This window comes from Sceloporus occidentalis, unplaced genomic scaffold (assembly GCF_023333645.1).
Source record: "Sceloporus occidentalis isolate IW3139 unplaced genomic scaffold, rSceOcc1.0.p SCAF_2, whole genome shotgun sequence".
Taxonomy (NCBI): domain Eukaryota; kingdom Metazoa; phylum Chordata; class Lepidosauria; order Squamata; family Phrynosomatidae; genus Sceloporus; species Sceloporus occidentalis.
This window is the reverse complement of record NW_028316982.1, coordinates 57667930-57687474: the sequence shown is the minus strand read 5'-3', so window position 1 is coordinate 57687474 and position 19545 is coordinate 57667930. Positions and strand designations below refer to the sequence as shown.

The 19545-nt window shown below is 39.1% G+C and overlaps 1 protein-coding gene across 2 annotated transcripts in view; it reads left to right on the top strand.

Annotated features, from left to right (window-relative positions):
- Positions 1–19545, top strand: part of ARHGEF4 (Rho guanine nucleotide exchange factor 4) — a 226773-nt gene that overhangs the window by 162260 nt on the left and 44968 nt on the right. The window contains exon 1 of one of the 2 annotated variants that reach the window (XM_089509562.1): positions 16238–16672. The exons of the other annotated variant lie outside the window; for it this stretch is intronic. Within the exon in view, the coding sequence (XP_089365688.1) occupies positions 16556–16672 (117 nt within the window). The 5' untranslated portion in view covers positions 16238–16555. Of the gene's footprint in view, positions 1–16237; positions 16673–19545 lie in introns of those variants that run through there. 2 annotated transcript variants of the gene reach the window in all.

The window sequence follows — 19545 nt, the reverse complement described above, 5'->3', positions numbered from 1 at the left end:
TCTTACTAGAAGTACCAATAGAATTCTGGTCACTATATGAGTGAACAATCATTTGCACTGAAGACTGTGAACACTGACACTGTATAGGTTGCATCGTAATCAGTCATGCTAAATAGACTCTTTGTGTGTCCATTTGCATCTTCTCAATTTCAAAAAACCAGTTAGGAACATATACAGAACTGAAATGTTATGTGTTCTACATAGAATAAAAAATATTTATTGTTAACTTGTATGCTACTACTTTTATATATTATAAATAGAATGATCTTTCTGCTGCCAAATTACTTTTTAAAGAATCCTGTTTCTAAATATATTGCTTGGATATAATTCCTATAGAAATAACTGACTTGCTTTATGTGTGATCTAGTTAATGTTTTTAAAAAATGTGTTTGTATAAAGGGGTCTTTTATAGAATAGCAAAATTCTGTTTCTCAAGAATCAAGACAAAAGATGGACAAGAGAGAACAGGAAACAATGTTCATTTTTCTGGAAACTAATCTTAAATGTGTTGTGTGCCTGCTTGAGACATGCGTAATCATGGCTCAGTATACTTCTCAGAGGCAGGCCCCACAGAACTCTCAGATGGCTTCAGAATATTCCCCCATGATAACTTCATGATGAAAATGCTATTTGTAATGATTCCTGTTTTTATTCAGGGTTCACTGGGTTATTCTTCATGTTTTTATAAAAAAAGCCAAGGCTAGAGGGGCTATCAATCAGCTCATAGCTTTAGGAAGTGAAAACAAAACAGATTGTGTTTAATAGGACACTGCACACCCATGGGGGAAACCTAAAGTATGCAGAAATACTAGAACCTGGAAATAATTAATTGATTAATTTGTTTTTATGACTTCATTAAATTTACACTCTGGCTTGAGTCAACTCATTGGATTTCCTAGTTAGCACCAAACTGTACTCAAGTTGTTAGAATATATTATGCTCTCTCTATTTGCCAGATTCCGTAAAACTATTAGACATGAAGCTCTAGGGCAAGAGGGGAGGGGAGAAAAGCAGGATATTAAATAAATAAATACATTTCACTGAATACTGGTGGAATGAGTCTCATGATTGGATTACATTAATGGAAGGGTATAACCTATTCCAGATAAACAGACTAGGCAGGAAAGGAGGATAAGTAGCATTATATGTCAAGAATGTGTACACCTGTGAGGAGATCCATGACTTTTTAGAGCATGGAAAACAGGATGAGATGAGACCATTGGGTTCAAAACTAAAGAGGAATTTAAAAAGTGATATAATTATAGGAATCTACAGCCAAGCTGCAGATGATTTGAATGACGCCTTTCTAGAATGCCTTTCTAGAACAAATGACCAAACATTCAAAAAAGAAAGATAGTAGCAGTGGCAGACTTCAACCACCCTGATATTTGTAGGAAGTCACACTCTGTCAAGAATAGAAGGGCCAACAAATTCCTGATTTGTCTTGCGGACAGTTTCATTACCCAGAAGGTGGAGGAAGCAACAAGAGAATCAGTTATTTTGGATTTGATCCTAATGAACAAAGGTCAAAGGGGTGGAAATAGTGGGATCCTTGCATGGGAGTCACCATGTCCTCATAGGATTTTTTTATACAGATGAAAAGGGAAGCCAGATGTGATCGGACAAGTGATCTGGACAACATCAGTAAGCTTAAGGAAATAGTGGGTGAGATACCATGGGCTGAAATGCTCAAAGAGTTGTTTCTTAAAGGTGAGATATTGAAGGTACAGTTGCAAACAATTCCAGCAAGAAAGAAAAGTGAGGATTTCTAAAGAAACTTTCAGATGAGTTGAAATTTAAGCAATAACAATAGCATTTACATTTCTATACATTCATAATGAACTCAACACTCTGTAAGGGGTTCACAGTCTGTAAGCAATTGCCCCCAACAAGCTGGGTACTCATTTTACCCACCTATGATGGATAAAAGGCTGAGTCAATCTGGGAGCCCTGGGATCGAACTCCCAACCTTGTGGCTACATTACCGGCATATAACCAATGTGCCACCAGAGATTTAAAGGGAACTTGTATAAGAACTGGAAGGGAGAAATCACCAAAAAGACATGCAAAGTAGCCAGAACTTGCAGGTAGAAAATCATAAAAGCTAAATCTCAGAAGGAGCTCAGAAAAAGTTAAAAATAGTAGAAAGGGTTGTTTTAATTGTTTGAAGTAAGAGAAAAGAACAAAGAAGTGGTAGGGCCACTGTGTAGAGAATATGGTGAAATGCTAATGGGACAGAGACAAGGCAGAACTGTTTAATGCCTTCTTTGCCTCACTTGTCTCTCAAAAGGATAACAGTGCTCCAACTGGTAAAAATAGAACAAATGATGCAGCCCCAAATGTGGTAAAAAAAAAAACAACAACCACATTTTTAGAGTAACAAAGTGGTAAAAAAAATACCTAGTTACTCTAAATGAATTCAAAAGTACTAAAGGAACTTGCAAATGTACTCAGAGCAATGTCAGCAATATTTCAGAATATTGAAGGACAGTCCCAGCAGACTGGAGGAGGGTAAATGTTCAAAAAAGTATGTGTTTGTGTGGGGAGACAACCCAAGCAACTATTTGGGGGCAGGGGAGGGAAGAAAGAATATGTACACAATCTGATATATGGCTAATGGAGCCACAGCTGTTCCATAAAGATGTTTTAAAGTTAGGACCTGCTGGAAATATATTTTTATAGCTGATCAGCATGTCTAATCCAGGGCTGGAAGGCAATTCAAATATGTGCTACCACTTTTGCTTTGAAAGAAGATTTTTTTAAAAGCTGGTTTGTTAAATGAATATAGCTGTATATGTTCTTTGTGATTCTACAAAAGGAGCATCTAAGATTTTTTAAATTGACATTGAAAAAGAGCTTTATCAGAGAAGAACTGTTATCACATTGTAATTATGAATGGCTCAGATAGAGTGTACAGCAAGGAGGGGCAGGATCAATTTGCCAGATGGCATCCAAGTCTGTCTATAGTCTGTCTATAGTGAACTGAAATGCTTTGTTGAATGAATTCATAGAGTGAAGAATGACACTTCAGAAGAAAGATCAAGCCACCTACAGTTAACAATAGGCAGGCTGTAGATCCACAGGTACTAATGCTCGACAAGTACTTCAAGGGGGATAAGACAACATACCATGTCAATCTGAGCCAAGAATGTGTCTCCAAAGGGGACAAATTCAAGGAAGAATGAAGAACCTACAATGAAGAACCTACTTGTGTGCTTAGCAGTTACAGAGCTTTGTAACTGCTAAGCACACAAGTATTAGAACACACAAGTATCTGAACACACAACATTAGTTAGTGTGCTGCCAGAAAAAAAATACAATTTTGAGTAAACATTAGGAAGATATTCCAGAAGCGACAAGCTATTTGCCCATGGGGCAAACAGTCTTTGAAGTTGATGGACTATCTTTTGCTAAGGCCATTTAAGCAGAAGTTGGGTGGCCACCTATTGGGAATGCTGTAATGATGGATTTCCTGTACAGTGCGCCATTCTCTTATGCAAGGGATCCATTCCAGCCCCCCCCCCCCCCGCATAAGGGAAAAAACGTGTATGCTAAAGCCCCATTAGAAGTAATGGGGCTCGTGCAAGTGGCGCGCCCCATTACTTCTTCCTGGCAAGCCGAGGCTTCTTCTGGCACAGGCTTCCAGCATATGCTGGAAGCCACATAAGCTGCGCCCATGTATAATGCGGGTGCACTGTATTAGCTGGGAGTTGGACAGGTTGACTTGTAAGGTCATTTTCAACATGGTATTGCTTTGTGGTTAAAGGGTTCCTCAAATTTACTGGAATTGAGAGCTAGTGCAGGAGTGAGTGTGAGGTCTTCTTTGAGAGAGGAATGAGAATAATCAGTTGTGGTTCATGGTTTTTTTTTAATAATAATAATAATAATAATAATAACAACAACAACAACAACTTTATTACAGCCATTTGGCCAGCACATTTGTTGTTATTTGCTGCCAAGTCAACTTTAATTTATTATGGCCCTATGAATGAGAGGTCACCAAGATGCTCTGTTATTAACAGTCCTGCTCAGGTCTTGCAAATCAGGGCCGTGGCTCTCTAGATTGAATCAATCCACTTGTAGTGCGGTCTCCCTCCTTTCCTACTGCCTTTCGCTTTACCAAGCATTATCATTTTTTACAGTGAATTGCAGATGCAAATCCACTGTACATTCAGAAAGCAAGCTCTGAAACAAACACCCAAATTCTTTATCCATTTTCTATCTTTGCATAAAGCAAAAGTAGCACAAATAGCTGGAATGGCCAGAAATATTATGAGTGACAGCTGTACATCTGAGATTATTTGTCTGTTTTGATAGGAAATGCCTGTCCTTATTTACAGGGTCACTTGAGAAAGAGCTTTAACACTGTCCTGATGAAAGTCTCAGAGGACAAAAAAAGACCTGTGATGGATGTGTCAGCAGTGAAGATGACAGATAATTCTATAGCAGCCATTTATTAGCAGTTTACCAGCAGGCACTTGCAAAGTTATTTTAAAGATACTGCTAAATGAATCAGAATGCTTAGCATCAACACTCAGCCCAGGAATTATGACATATCAATTAACCTCTCTAGAGGTGATAATTCACCTTGCACGAGACAGTTTGGAGAAATGCAACAAGACTAATGGCTGCAGGGTTGACAGTATGAAGATTTATCTGATTATAAGCCCAAAGCATTTCACCTTCTATTTGGGAATTCTATAGTTGACTTGCCATATAAAGAAGATGCCTTGTATTTCCTCCACCCTGGAAGCTCTTTGTACAGGTCACTCAGATGCTAACAAGTTAACAGCACATTGCATACAGAGGTTAGCTGGTGGCTTCCATGTCAGCAGGGAATTGCATCTGGTTTGGGTTTTAGTCCAGATTTTAAAGAAGCTATCAGTGATGCTGAATCATATCCCACACTATGGTGATGTCTACATGGGCCAGGATATTCAGGGAACAGCCCAAAGAATCCTAGCCCCAAAGCTGCCCTGACTTTCCCACCTTTCCTGCTACGATACGGGGTGGATGATCACACACACAACCCTTTGTGCCACCTGGTGCAACTGTAGTGACTCTCTTGTGTTGAGGTCAGAGCAAGGCACCTAGCATCGATCACATGGCTGGGTGCCTGATTCTGATCTCAGAGCAAGTGACTCCCTGTGGTAGCGACTGCACCAGTTGCACAGTGGGGCACACATGTGAACAGCTGCCCAGCATTGCAGTGGAGGGCTGCTGTGGTGTGAATTTTTTAAATTCATTATAAGAATTACCCACATTTGGTGCTGAATGGGCTGAACACTGTTCGGACTGTTCACATCAGTTTTGAGGATTGTGCCCTGGGTTGTCCAGACTCCCTGCCAAGAGGACAGGGGGGAGGATAGTGTATTTGGCCTGTGAACACAGGACATAGGTTCTCCACTGTGGATAGTTCCTTTAAAATTCAGACTAAACCCCAGAGTGGATTGCTCATGAGAGGTCTGATGCCATTTAATAAAGCAGCTTTAGTAGAGTGTAGATTTTACCACATAACACCAATTCATGGAAAGGCAGTTAACCCTGTGCCCATCCACACATACACATTTTGTAGATTTCATTCCTGTATATCCCATGTTTGCCCTCTTTTAAAGACTGATACTAAATGCCTCTGACCCATAGCTTTTATAGCAAGTATATCAGTAGTAGTTTGCATCAGGCATGGATCTGCACTGTATGATTTATGTTGTAGGACTGAAGAACTGCAGATGCCTCAGTGCAGCATTCTCTATTATTATGTTTAGTTCTACTTTGGAAATAATAAGATATGGGTTTCAAATTGCATTGTCTCTTTTTGGTTTCTCTAATCAGATACCTTCATCAAATGAAAGTCAATTTTAAAAAAAATAACAAATATGTCCTGTCATACACTGCTGGAAGCACAGACCTTCTTGGTATCTAATATTCTTTTTGGTTATTTTTTTAAAATGTCTTCTTCTTCTTCTTCTTCTTCTTCTTCTTCTTCTTCTTCTTCTTCTTCTTCTTCTTCTTCTTTCCTCTCATAAATCTCTGCAGTTTATCTCCCACAAGAGAAGTCTAAACTGTCGTGGTTAGTCTTACAACTTAGCTCCAGCTATGGCCTGCCTGAAAGGACTATTGCCATTTTTCTCCTATTTCAAGCCAAAACTAAATCAGTGTACATTTGTTTGCTATGATCAGCCTATGAATGAGTGCAATCCAGGAAAGGCTAGCTACCCGTAAATCTTCTTGAAAACATTTCAAATGCCATGTAATTGTTCTTTGCTTTCTCTGGATTGCTCACAGTATGCATCCTGAAGGAAGTTCTCCCTCCCCTCCAATTCCTCACTTGGAAGCCAGACAGGAAAATGAATTTTATTTCAGATTTATAATATGGCAGAATCTTTACACATCACACAAGATGTTAGTCAATTGAAGATATCAGTCTTCATCACACAGAGATATCAGTCTTTCCGATAGTTCTGCCCACTGAGACAGCCTTCTCACTCTTGTCTATTAGTAGGGATGGCCCTGTGATGTTAAGCTAGAACTTGTACTAGTTTAATGCAGAATGTTTTGGTTCCCCCCCACCCTCTTTTTAGTGTATTTTTTGGCTTAGTTTCTTTCTCCTTGGTTTGAAACCAAGATGTGCAAGAATCTGCCTCATATCAGAATAGATTATCTAGTCCAGAATGGTCTCTGCTCTTTCACATGACTTCCCACCTGACTTTTCTAGTTGGAGATGCCAGAAACTGAATCAGAGTGTTCTTATATGAAAGCACTACTGTTGAGTTATTAGTGTTAACATACAAATGCACACATCAAAAATAAATACAATATCATGTTAGAACATTTTCTCAAAAATCCATAACAGACTCAGGGACTGGAAGATCAATAAAAACACAGTTGACATAGGAAATAAAAGGAACCCAAACAATGAAGGTGTTGTCTGAAGATGCCAGTCACAGATGCCGGTGAAATGTCAGGAATAAACTCTTCTAGAACACACACACATAGCCTGAAAACCCCACAAAAACTATGGATGCCAGCCGTGAAAACCTTTGACTTCACAATGGTGTTATTTTCCTGATTCAAGAACTATTATTGTGGTTTGACTTGTGCTTTAAGTTTCACCATAATAATTAAAGACCAAATTTTATCTCTATTGACTTACTAATAGAGTTTTACCTTCTTTCCAATAGTGCACAATTATTGTCGTGCTGTCAAATGTAAGATATGTTAGTTGTTCTCTAAGTAACAGATATTGCTTCCGTAGAAAATAGTTAAAAGAGTGCATTTTTCTCAGTTAGGTAATCAACTCCTGTTTTCTTAACAACCAAAACACAAAATTTAAATATTGGGGGACAGGATCATCACAAGTGAAAATATGCACCCGAGGTTGTACAGCCTTGCCAACATCTTTTTGACATGGTTTATGTGTGGACACAGTGGCTTAGTGGTTAAGATCCTGACTGTGATGACCACAAGGTCAGAAGTTTGGCAGTTTGAGACCCAAGCGCTGCATGATGGAGTGAGCTCTTGTCACTAGTCCCAGCTTCTGCTAACCTAGCAGTTGGAAAGCATGTAAAGATGCAAGTAGATAAATAGGTACTACTTTGGAGGGAAAATAGCAGTGTTCCATGTACCCTGGCATTTAGTCATGCTGGCCACATGACCATGGAGTCATCTTTGCAATGCTGGCTCCCCTGGGTTAGTAACAGAGATGAGCATTGCCCCCTATAGTCAGACACAACTAGACAATCTTGTCTGAAGGAAAACCTTTACCTTTTATGTATGCTAAACATACCAGGGAACAATACTATCAGTGCAAAAGATTCAGATTATGTTCTTCAACCTTTGCACAGAATGTCTGCATTGGAATTCTGCTCCACTGTTTTCCCCACTTTTTATCATCAGTTGATAAACCTAAGTCCAAGATTCTTGCCCTCGCCTCTTCTGAACTACTACTGACCCAAATCACAGATATATCACAGGGTTTAACCTCAAGTTTTTATGCATTGCCAATGAATTATATAGTACTCCCACTCCCCTATAATATCATATTTGGTGTATTGGACCACTGAGTTGCAGATGGGCTGTACATTTAAATGTTCACATCTACAAAAATGTCTCACATGTTTCCAGAAAGTATTTTATGTTCTTTGATAAATATGTCAGGGTGAATGCTTAGTGTAAACTGTCTTTGAATTTCAGTGACAGTGAGTAAAATGCTAGAAAAGTAACTGTTTTAGGTCTGAGTTGTACATGACGTTTCTCCTGTCACATTGTCAAATTTTCAAGCTTTTTTTCCCCTGACAAGGTAATATCTCACTTTTTCACATAGGGACTGTTTTCACACAAATGGTTTCTGATGTGAAAATGAGATGGCAAGTTACTGTGTGTGAACTTTACCACCTTAAAAAAAAGTGTGAACCTAGCCTTGGTTTCAAGTAGCAAGAAATACTTTACCGTCTGATCTCATGCATGTTTAGGGAGAAAGAAATCCTCTTGAATTCAATGGTTCAAACTTCCCAGCCTTTGACTTGCATCCTGTTTGTTAGTCCCAACTACAGTAGACCAATTCAGGGTTGAATGGTGAGTCAACACGTAGATGAACCTAATGGATTCAGTGGGTCTACTCTATACTCGCAGCTTCCCCTGTTTGGCAGGGGCAGTCCTAATTACTTCTTTGTTATCCCACTTTTTCAGCTGCTTTTAAAATGTCCCAGTTTTTTCCTCCTTCTCTCACTTTCTCCCTTTCCTTTGGCTTACTTCAATTGCTGCAAGTTGAATGCAAAGTGCAAAAAGTAGTTTGCACTGCATTAGATGTCAGAGGAGGGGAGGGGAGGGGAGGGAGAATCTTGCCCTTTCTTAGTAGGCTCAGGAAAAAAAGCAAACTGTTGCAGCATCTCCTAGCTTATGTGTTCTTTCTCTTAATAATTTTTGCCATTTTGAACACATGCCAATGTTGCTTGGTCACTTGTATCCCAGTTTTAATCTCTGAAATGTTGGAAAGTATGCTACTTTAGTCAAGACTAAATGTGAATTTAGGCCTTCATCTCCAGAACTGCAGCTTTGGATAGGGATTGATCTCATGTAGAATATATTTCCTTGGCAACCATACCCTAACTGATCAGGTATATAGTAGGTAGAAGATCTACATGCATAGGATCATGAAATGTAAAGGAGGGTAGGTAGGTCACTTTTACCTTTCATAAGGATAGGACATTTCTTACAGGTATTACTTTTCTTATCCCTCTATGACTGGCAAGCTATACCTTTCAATATCAAAGGATGTGCGTTTTGGGATTTCAACAATTGTAGGATTAATAGAGATTCCAGAATATAGAGGACCTTCTCTGCTCTGGCACACCAGTTATGGAATGCTCTCCCTTTAGATGCCTGATTGGAACTAATACTGCTGACAGTCCAGTATCAAGTAAAAATATGTCTGCTCACTAAAGTGCTTGAGACATGCTTGATCTCACCCAAATTTGCAATATGAGCTGCTTTAAATAGTTTTAACTGGCTTTACTCTCTCCTGTTTTAAGTGTTAGATGGCTGAATATGCTTTTAGCCTTTAAATTATTTAAATAAATACATAGATAAATAAATAAAACCATTCCTCCTCAGTGTTACCAAAATTATCACCCTGTTGTTTTTGCCTCATTGGAGATTATATCACTGTTCTGAAATAATGGGATACAAGTGGGATTGAAACTGTAATCAATGAATTTTATTGCACAACATTGTGCCTAGGCAGTAGGTAGTCAGTCCATGCTTCTGCCACTGCTTTTAATGAATGGGGCAATCCCATGAATAACTGTCAATCCAGCAGTTAACCCATTACTGAAGTATGTGCCATAGGTCATTCTAGGGCAATTCAAAGAAGAGGATTTTAACAGGTTTGACTCTCACACACCTATTTCTAATGAAGGCAAGACTTCTTACTCACAAGATGGCAGGAGAAGGGGGATTTGAACGGGTTTCACTGCACAGACCCCATTAATCTGAGATAGCTATCTTGTAAACAGAATGGTAGCGCAATAAGGTGCATTGCCGTTGGGAACCTGTTATCAATTCACAATTGCATGGTAATGTCAAAAAAATCATTGCTGTGTTTAAAAACGTGTTTGAAAAGCTGCAACAATATTGGGAGGGAAGCTTTGTGTGATAATCTAAATTATATATTGTAGCAGGTACTTTCCTAAGCCTTTTATTTTGACTGTAGGAGTGGTGAAATTTATTATGCATAGTATCAGGTCTAATAAATGTTATTTCTAACTGAAATAATAGAAAGAGGGGAAGGGAGTGGAGAAGAGAAAATACTAGCTGGAATCCTGTTGGAGAGCTATATAGGCATAACTATGCCACTATAGGCAGTGGCAACAGGGGAAAATAGGCCACTGTGTCCATGAAGGGAGTAAGACACTGGAGAAACAGAGCCTTTTCAGAGCCAGCAGATTTTGTTGTCTTCCCTTGCCACCATTGCACAACCCTTGAAAAATTGCACCCACTATCATAGCATGCCTGCCAACAGAATTCTAGCCACTATGTTTTGTTTTATTGACAGAGTTAGTAAACCCCAAGACTTTCATAGGGTTTTGCCCATTCCTTCTTCTGAAATATAGCTTACAGCACCTGGTATTTGTTGGTGGTATCCCATACAATACTAACCAGGGATGACTCTGCTTAGTTTCTAAGATGAAATGTGATCTGGTGTCTTTAAGGTATTTAGGCCCACACTTGCACAAATCTTTACAGACATAAATCTTTACACAGCCTTATATTATACAGCAGGAAAGGGAACTTGTGATTTTTCAGATGTTGTTGGACTATACCTCTCATAATTTGTCCCCATAGGATGTACTGTCTAGGGTTGATGGGATCTGCAGGCCATGAACATCCAGAGTGACATATGATCTCCACCCTTGCAAAGTTACAATAAAGATAGCAAATCTAGTAGAAAAATTGAGGGTGATTTAGAGAGCAAGTTGATTCACTGCAGTTCATGAAGATAGTATTCAATTGATTATGTACCAGTACCTCTTCTCCATGGCAGTGACATCCCTAGAGTTGGTGTCACCTGGTGTGGTCACTCATGGTATCAACTCCCCCCCCCTCCTTGACTTCCTCCATACAGGATCCTTATCTTATAAATTGTAATTCCCATATACCACTGAATGTAATGCTAATAGTTGTGATATAAACAACTGGCAAAATTAAAATTATACCTTTAAATTACAGTATCATATACACAATATATACATATACACATATACAGTATCATATACACAGCCTATGCAAAGTGAAGATTTGGTTAAAATGTGATGTTTTTAAAGAAAACTTTAAAAGAATTTTAAAATTTCAAAAAAATTAACCGGGTTCTTTTTTAGCCCCCAGGCGGACGTCATGAGTGCGCCAATGAAATGAAAACTGGGACACATGTGGCCAAGCAATATTAGCGTGTGGTCATGTTGGCAAAAGAAATGAATGCAAAAGAACATGAAGGATAGGTGTGATGGCAACAGTTTGCTTTTGTCTGATCCTATTGGGAAGGGCAAGACTCCACCTCTTCTTTTCATCCACTATTGAGTTAACTGAGTGCAAACTAGTTTTGCACTTTGAAATTAGTTTGCAGCACTTAAAATAAACTGGAGACGGGGGGGGGGGGGAGTGGGAGGAGGAGAGAAAAACTAGACATTTTAAAAGCAGATGAAAAATTGGGTGCTGGGTGGCATAGGATTAATAGTGACTATGCCTGCCAATCATGGAAAGTTAGAGGGTATGAAAAGTGGTACTTCCCAATCTTCCACATGTTCAGTTGAAAGGTATGAAATATCAAACATTCATATGTAAATTGACCTGCCATAAATCCACCCCAACAAATATGTACAGTAGCCCAATTTAATACCCTTCACATTCACTGGAGTAATTTTCTCTCACACAATATCCCTCAGCAAAGGGATAGTATAACTATTTCTATTTTACAAGAGGGAAATGTGAAAACCAAGTTTGCTAGCTGTTCCCTTGAAGTGCAGCAGTTGCGCTGGTAAAAAAACAACAACAACCTGTGCCACTGGGCATTCTTTTATCAATAATTCCACAGGATTTGCAGAATTTTTCATATATGGAGCATTTCTGTTACATCTTGTAAACAGTGTGCAGGCTAGCAGAGAATAAGAGCCAATTCTAGTTTCTGGAATGGAAAGTTCACAGAAAAAGAGGTTCTTACATATAATGTACTGTCTTAGAGTCTGGGGAAGGACTTCCAAGCCCCAAGGACTCCTGCATTCACATAAACACTCAGCAGTGCACACAGGTAGATTGCAATGGAAGTTCTGTTTATTTAACCATGAGGAGGAGAAAACTCATCTAGCAACATAACCTACAAATGCTGAATTAGATTTACTCCAAGCCTAGGACCATACATATAGGACCAAGCCTATATGTATGTATCAGTGGGGGCATTGGACTGGTTCTACAATGAGCCCTTGGTATCCACTGGAATGTGGTTCCAGGACCCCAGTGGATAACAAAATCTGTGGATGCTCAGGTCTCATGAAATACAATGGCATAGCAAAATGGTCTCTTATATAAAATGGAAAATCAAGGCTTGCTATGTAGAATTTATACTTTAAAAAATATTTTTTAAGCTGTGGATGCTTGAATCTGTGGATAAAAAAATCTGTGGATAAAGAGGGCCAACTGTATTAAAAGGCCCATACAGACAGGACAAAATAAAGCTGCTTCGGGTCACTTTGGAGGTATGCTGTTTAAATGATGCATGCACCCTAAGAGGGCAGAAGCCATGCCAAAGCTGTGGTCCAGTTCTTAGGACTGGAGTGTGGCTTTGGCATGGCTTCTGGCTTCATAGGACACATGCATCATTTAAACAGCATACCTCCAAAGTGACCCGAAGCAGCTTTATTTTGGCCTGTCTGTATGGACCCATAGTCTTTTTGAGGCCTCATATCTTCTGCTTCACTATAAATCAAATATTGGTGTCTTTCCTTTAAGAAAAACATGGACAAGTCATTACAGATTGCTACACAAATTGATTAAAAGCAGGTATAATGAAGGTGGCTGAGGCTGGGTATAGTTAGCAAGTAGATCAAAGAACTATGTCAACTGGCATAAGAGGATTTCAGCATCTTCCCCTTTAAGGAGATAGGCTGCTCATGACCTTTTCAGAGGGATTATCCATGCAATAAGGTGACTGTATGTCATGATTTTCACAGTTTCATGCACAGCAAATACTGTATAAGAGTTGATTTTTAGATTCCCAGGACAGATTTGGGTAATGGATGGCACTTTTCATCATAGGAGTATAATTCCCTACAGCCCTAGATGGCATAACCAATAGTGAGGAATGATTATAGTCTAACATCAGGCCACATGTTCCAAATCACTGTCTGAGAATGATATAGGGGTTTTTACTAGGGGTTAGGCACCCACAGGTATGCTCTTTGGGTGTAGGTGAATTCCTATACTAGGAATATTCATCTGGAAATTCCAGATGCCAATTTATGCATTCAGCATGCCTGATGAGGTTAAAGATATTACACAAGTCCTTTTCAGGCATTATCTCATATACACGTGTGATATCTCTTATCTGGAATTCCAAAATCCAAAGTACCCCGAAATCCAAAACTTTCTGAGCTACAACACAGGTAGCATAATACATACCTCTGTTGTGTTTGTGAGGCTGAAGAGAGACATGAGAATCTGTGAAGAGGCAGGAATCCATGAATCCCACCATCCCACAGATCCTGAGTTTCTCTCCAGCTTCCTTATGTCTCATCATATATATGCAAGTAAAGTTATCCAAAATCCAACAAAACAAAATTCTAAAATGCAGAACACTTCTGGTCCCAAGCATTTTGGATAAGAGATACTCAACCTATACTGTTAAAACATGTGTAGTAGGGATAGGAATCATGGTGTATTATGTTTGAAATGCTTATGTACACAATTTAGATCTTAAAATGAATACATATAGTTTGGGGATTGGAACTGCTGTTGCAGTCTTATGTTCCAAATATACATGTTCTTGCACAAAAAATATATATGAAAAGGATTACGGAGTAAAACAGTTACAGAAATAGAAGTGCTGAAATTTGTCATTTTGCTTTCTGGGTACACGGTTGATTGACAGTATGGCTGATTCTGTATATGTGGTCAAATTATCCACTATTCTACTAGAAAACTTTCAATAAATATAGTTCCGTTAGACAAAACCAAAACAAATCAAACTTGTATATTTTATATGTACTGTCACTATCTTTGAATGGTTAGATGCACTGTATTCTGTTGTTTTGACCTATCACTTTGTGCAGAACTATCAATGATGAGTTAAATTATGTAGGATTAATCCACGTTATTTTTATGATGGCTAATCATTCTTACATGTGGGTCATTACATTCTAAACAGGTGGGAACTGTATGTATATGTGGAAAGAGTCTGCATTACCCATTTTTAGAGCTGGGTCCCCAAATCAAATATAGTGGTTTGCTTGCTTAATTTCAAGTGAAAACTTTTGCTTAGGGTACACTGCACCTTTCCTGTAGCCACAGGACTAAAGTGAGATTGGATTGCTTGATATGCAGCTTTAAATATGAAATTCAGAAAGTCCCTCCCCTCTCACAAGACTCATTTTAAATAAGATGCTAGTGCTGGCCCTGTGCTGAGTCCCATACCTCCCTCTCCCTTTAGTCAACTTTAAAATGTAAGCAGCTTTGGAAGGGACTCACAAAGATTTATGAGTAAAAGGTAAATTAAGTTTTTCGGGAGAAGTCTGTCAGGCCAGATAAATTGTCTGTGAACGGAAGTGATTTCTCAAGGACAAACACAGGGAAAGGAGTTTCTGTGAGACTCTGATCACAGAACCACCGTGTGCCCAGTTACTCCACCCTTACTTTGTTACATTCTTGGGATTAATGTCATTTCTATAACATAACAATTCACCAACTTTGGTTTTGTATTTCTTTTTAATAGGGGTTGAATGCAAAATTGTCATTTTCCCTTCTGATGCTGATTCTGGAGATTATCAGATGGGGTAATGACAGGAGAAGGATGGGAGCGAAGCATGGTGCTCCTGTCCATATTGTGTGATTGCGCAAAGATTATCAGACGACGTCACAATTATCCTGTGATTATCCTATCAGTAAAGAGGAATTGTCTCATCATATACTTCCATTTCATAATAACAAGATAACCTGTTAATTCTGAAGTGATGGGGCAATTCCTTTTCATTGATGGGATAATCACAGGATAAGTGCCATATGTCTGATAATCTTCATGTAATCACGCAATAAGAACAGTAGCATGGCACTTCACTCCCATCCTTCTCCTGTCACCACCACCCCTTGGCGCGTCTGATCTCCTCTGATTCTGATTCAGATAACCCAGTTGCCATTTGTGGAGTGCATTTGTGTGACAGAAAATACTTTTTGACCCTTAAATGTTTCTAAGTAATTCTATGAATCACCTGGTTAAAATCATAGCTACTGTTTTGTTTTTTCCCCAAAAATGTAAAATATATCTACTTTCTATTATTTTGAATGGGACTGATCCCATGTCTCATTATAGGAATCTTCTAATTCCTGGTTTAGAGATCATAGAAGTTTATGTATCTTTTATGTGATGATGCATGGAAATCTTGTTTAGAATAACTAACTGAAATTAATCTGTCAGAGCACCTCCTCAGTGTCTAGCTAGCCTAGGCTAATTGTTTCCTTTGCTTCAGCAGCTTAAGTGTTATGTTAGAGACTTTTCAGTTTAATCTTTCCCTTGCTATCTATTGCTATTGACATTAGGCAGTATGTGGAGAAGCACCTGCATTAATCTATAGATTTTGTTTGTTTTATCAGAGCTGTAAAAAGGCATTGCTGTTGTTCTTTGTAATGGCCACATCCATTCTTAAAACTGCAAAGAGCCTTGTAGTTGCAAGCCTCTCTGGAAGGTGCACATTTTCCTCTCTACCCCCATACCCCCACCTCTGCCATGAGTTGCTAGGGCTTGCATGTATCCTAGCTACAGCGCTTAGCAAATAGCTGACTAGCTCTTTGGAAAGCCAATATCGCAGCTGAGATCTCACGTAGTCTCCGTGCTATAGGAGCTTCTCTCAGCTAATGCTATGGAGGCAGTTGCTTTGCTGAAGATGAAGTGGGAAGGCTGGTGCTTTTCTGAGATAAAACAAAGATAAGGAGGATTGTTCAGAAGGGGAAGAGGATGTTCTTGCATGTGCGTGTGTTATGCTTGGAAGCCGATAATCATAAGCATAGTGGTTGTGCTGAACTGATCAGAGCTTGACTCCTCAGAGCTGCAGAATGCCTCTATTGTTTATAGCCCCCTCCCATGGCTTCTTCATCCACATTTTAGAAACAGTGCCGCTGCTTGTACAAATCTCCTAAGACGCTGTTTTCCTGCTGAGGCCATTCCCAGATATGGCGAAGGGGTCTAATCAGAGCAGGCACAAATGGAGTGCACTTCACACATTTCTCCGGTGCAACATGAACCCAGAGACCCAGCGCGTGGTGGTCTTTGTCATTCTGCTCTTTCTCATCATCATTAATGTTGTGCTCATGTTTCTATTGGCATTTTACTGAGGAGCGAGTGGGACTCTTGCTGTGTGGCAATAAGTGTGCATTGGGGGCTTCTCCTAGGATTGGCTACAAATCAGCACAGCAGGTCAGCTCGTCATTGTCTGAATCTGGTTCGCCTTGTCTTCTGTCTTCGGCGTATGTCTTTGAGCATGTCTTCTTTATTATTCATCAGTACACTGTCTCTTTCTCTCCCTCCCTTCTTGCACTTCCTGGGTCTGTCGTCTCCTGTGCCACATTGTCCAGAGCACCGTCACATCACTGAGAGGGAAGAAGTACTTCACCCAGCTTGGTTAACTGAGTAGGTGCCAGGAGCCACCTCCGGTCCTAATCGTCACAATGATGCTACATGCAGGCATGCTTAGCCTCACAGCTGAGTGGATTTGGAAATGCTCAGCTGACTGTATCTATGTGCTTCATTGGCTTGTTAAATGGCACTTATTTGATGGACTATTTGTATTATACAAGGAAACCACTACATGTCTGCAGCTGTTGTGAGAAAAGCCTGATCCATTAAGAGCTGACATTACTGTATAATTGAGACCTTTGGGGCTTTCAGAATGTATGCACTGGGATGTGAGTAATGTCCAATTAGCTGTAATTGATTAATGGTGGATCATTAGAATACATCAAGAATTTGTGTTTATATTCAGCAACTACACCATGGAATGGATATCTTCATGGGCTTTTAGCCCATTTTTCTTGATGACTTTGGAGTGCTGATGTAAAGACAGGCACATGTAAACTGTGGGGTCTTTGGAGGAATATGCTTTTTGTCTCTTCTGTTTCTACCTGAAAGGAAGTGTCAAGAGGTTTTGAGGAAGAACTGAAACAAGTTTTCTCAAACAAATACGAGGGGTGGGCTGTGGTGGTGAAGAGAGACATGCAAATTGGTAGCATCAGATTCAGTTGATTCCTCAAGAAACACTAAAGTTTCAAGACATGCTGTAATGTTGTTGGATGGAATACTCACATGACCTACTTACTATTCAAGCCTTGGAGAACATTCTTCAGTTTGCCAGAAACACAACAAGCCCCTTTCTTGGCATTGCAATCGGGTTCCCCTTTTTTCCTGTGTTTCAGTGTTTGCTAATGAAAATGTTGTGTCCTCCTAATTTCATGCTGATTCCTAAAGGAACTGAATTTAATCTTTCTCAGTTGGTTGTGTTTGTTTGTCATGTCTTGTGCAATGTTCTTTGTCCTAACAGAGTTTGAAAAAATTAACCTTTTTGGACTATTGTCCCCCAAATCCACCCAATATGGCCACAGATCATGATGGCAAATAGATTCTGGGAGCTGTAGTGCAGAAAAGGTAAAAGTTTCCAAGTTCTGGTCCAAACTAGTTACTTGGGTCTGAATAACAACACTGACAGTGCACCAAAACCCTGCCTCTTTGATATACAAACTCATTAAAAAGTACTTTGTATTTTTTTGATGTATGAAAGTAAGTCAATGTTATTTGGAGTGCTACAGACCTGATAACTAATCAGATTTCAGAATGATTTTTTTTACATAGTTTCTATTTGTGAGATAAATAACCAGGAAACACAAGAGCATGGAGAATTTTGTTAGGCCCAGCATCATGATAACCTCAATTCCTCTGTGATTAGGGTGCAGTATAAATTTTAATTATCAATAAAAGTGATATTGCTGGAGAAATCAATAGTGTTAATAAAGTAAGAAATAAACAATTGCTGGTTTACAAAAGCTAGATTTAAGATACTGAGGACCAATGTGTTTTTAAACACAGCTGGTTTTTTTTCTTTCTGACTGGAGTAAATGTCTGCATCTGTCCCCAGTCTAGTTCTAGTTGTACTGAGAATACAGTACATACTATCATTGGTTGTGCCAGGATGTACGTGGGAATTCACACGTAAATCCAGATAACATTCTTAAGATGTTAATATCAAGTTAACACTGAGTGTTGATTGTTCCACTAGTGGTTTGCCTTAGCATTGCCATAAGTCGAAAACGACTTGAAGGCACACAACAACAGCAACAAGGCTGATAACAGCCACTGTTTCTACACACTGATTTCCTTACCTGGATCAGAACATGCGCCTGAGGATTGGTTACAAACTTGAATAGCTGTCAAGCAGCTCGCAATGAAACTGCAAAAATGTTGTGCTTATAGTAGATCCATTGAAATCAATGGGACAAGTTGTGAGTAATTTAAATCCCATTGATTCCAGTGGCTCTTCCTCAAACAAGATCAAATCAAGATTCAGCTTATTGTCAAAAGTGAATAACCTTGGTTTTGTATTTATATCCTGCCTTTCCCCGTTGATGGTATTCAAAGCAGTGCACATGGAGTTTTCAGGCACATTGGACCAGCTTTGTTTTATTATGTGCCAATAATAATAATAATAATAATAATAATAATAATAATAATAATAATTTATATGTCCCTCCTCTTCCAAGGATCGAAACGGGATTATATCATTAAAATAATACAATGCAATTGAACAGTCAATAAAATACTAATACTATTAGTTCCTTAAAATCTCCAAACATAATTTCCTATACCATCATACTTAGAGAGGGGGGGGGGTCTTAATCATCATCTCTATACCAAATCCGATGGGAAAGCATTAGATTAGAAGCAGGCAAATTAAGGCCCTACAGACGCTGTTGTTCTAAATGCCATCGTCTATCACCATTAACCATGCTGGCTAGGGATGATGGGTGTTGCAATCTAATACTCTCTGGGAAGCCATACATTAGCCATACATTAGCCCCAAGATCCTGGATCTTGGACATATTCATCTTCCAATTTTAGACTGGGGGACTCACTTTCTTATAACTGTACAGTGATCATACATTTCCTTGTTTTCCTTGTAACGAAGTATGTGCAAGGCCCACCAAAAGCATGAAAGAGAGGTAAAAATTGAGAAACCAGTCACTCTGAAATAGAGGATTGCAGTCTTGGTTGAGTTTGTATTCTGTTTCAGGATCAGGTTC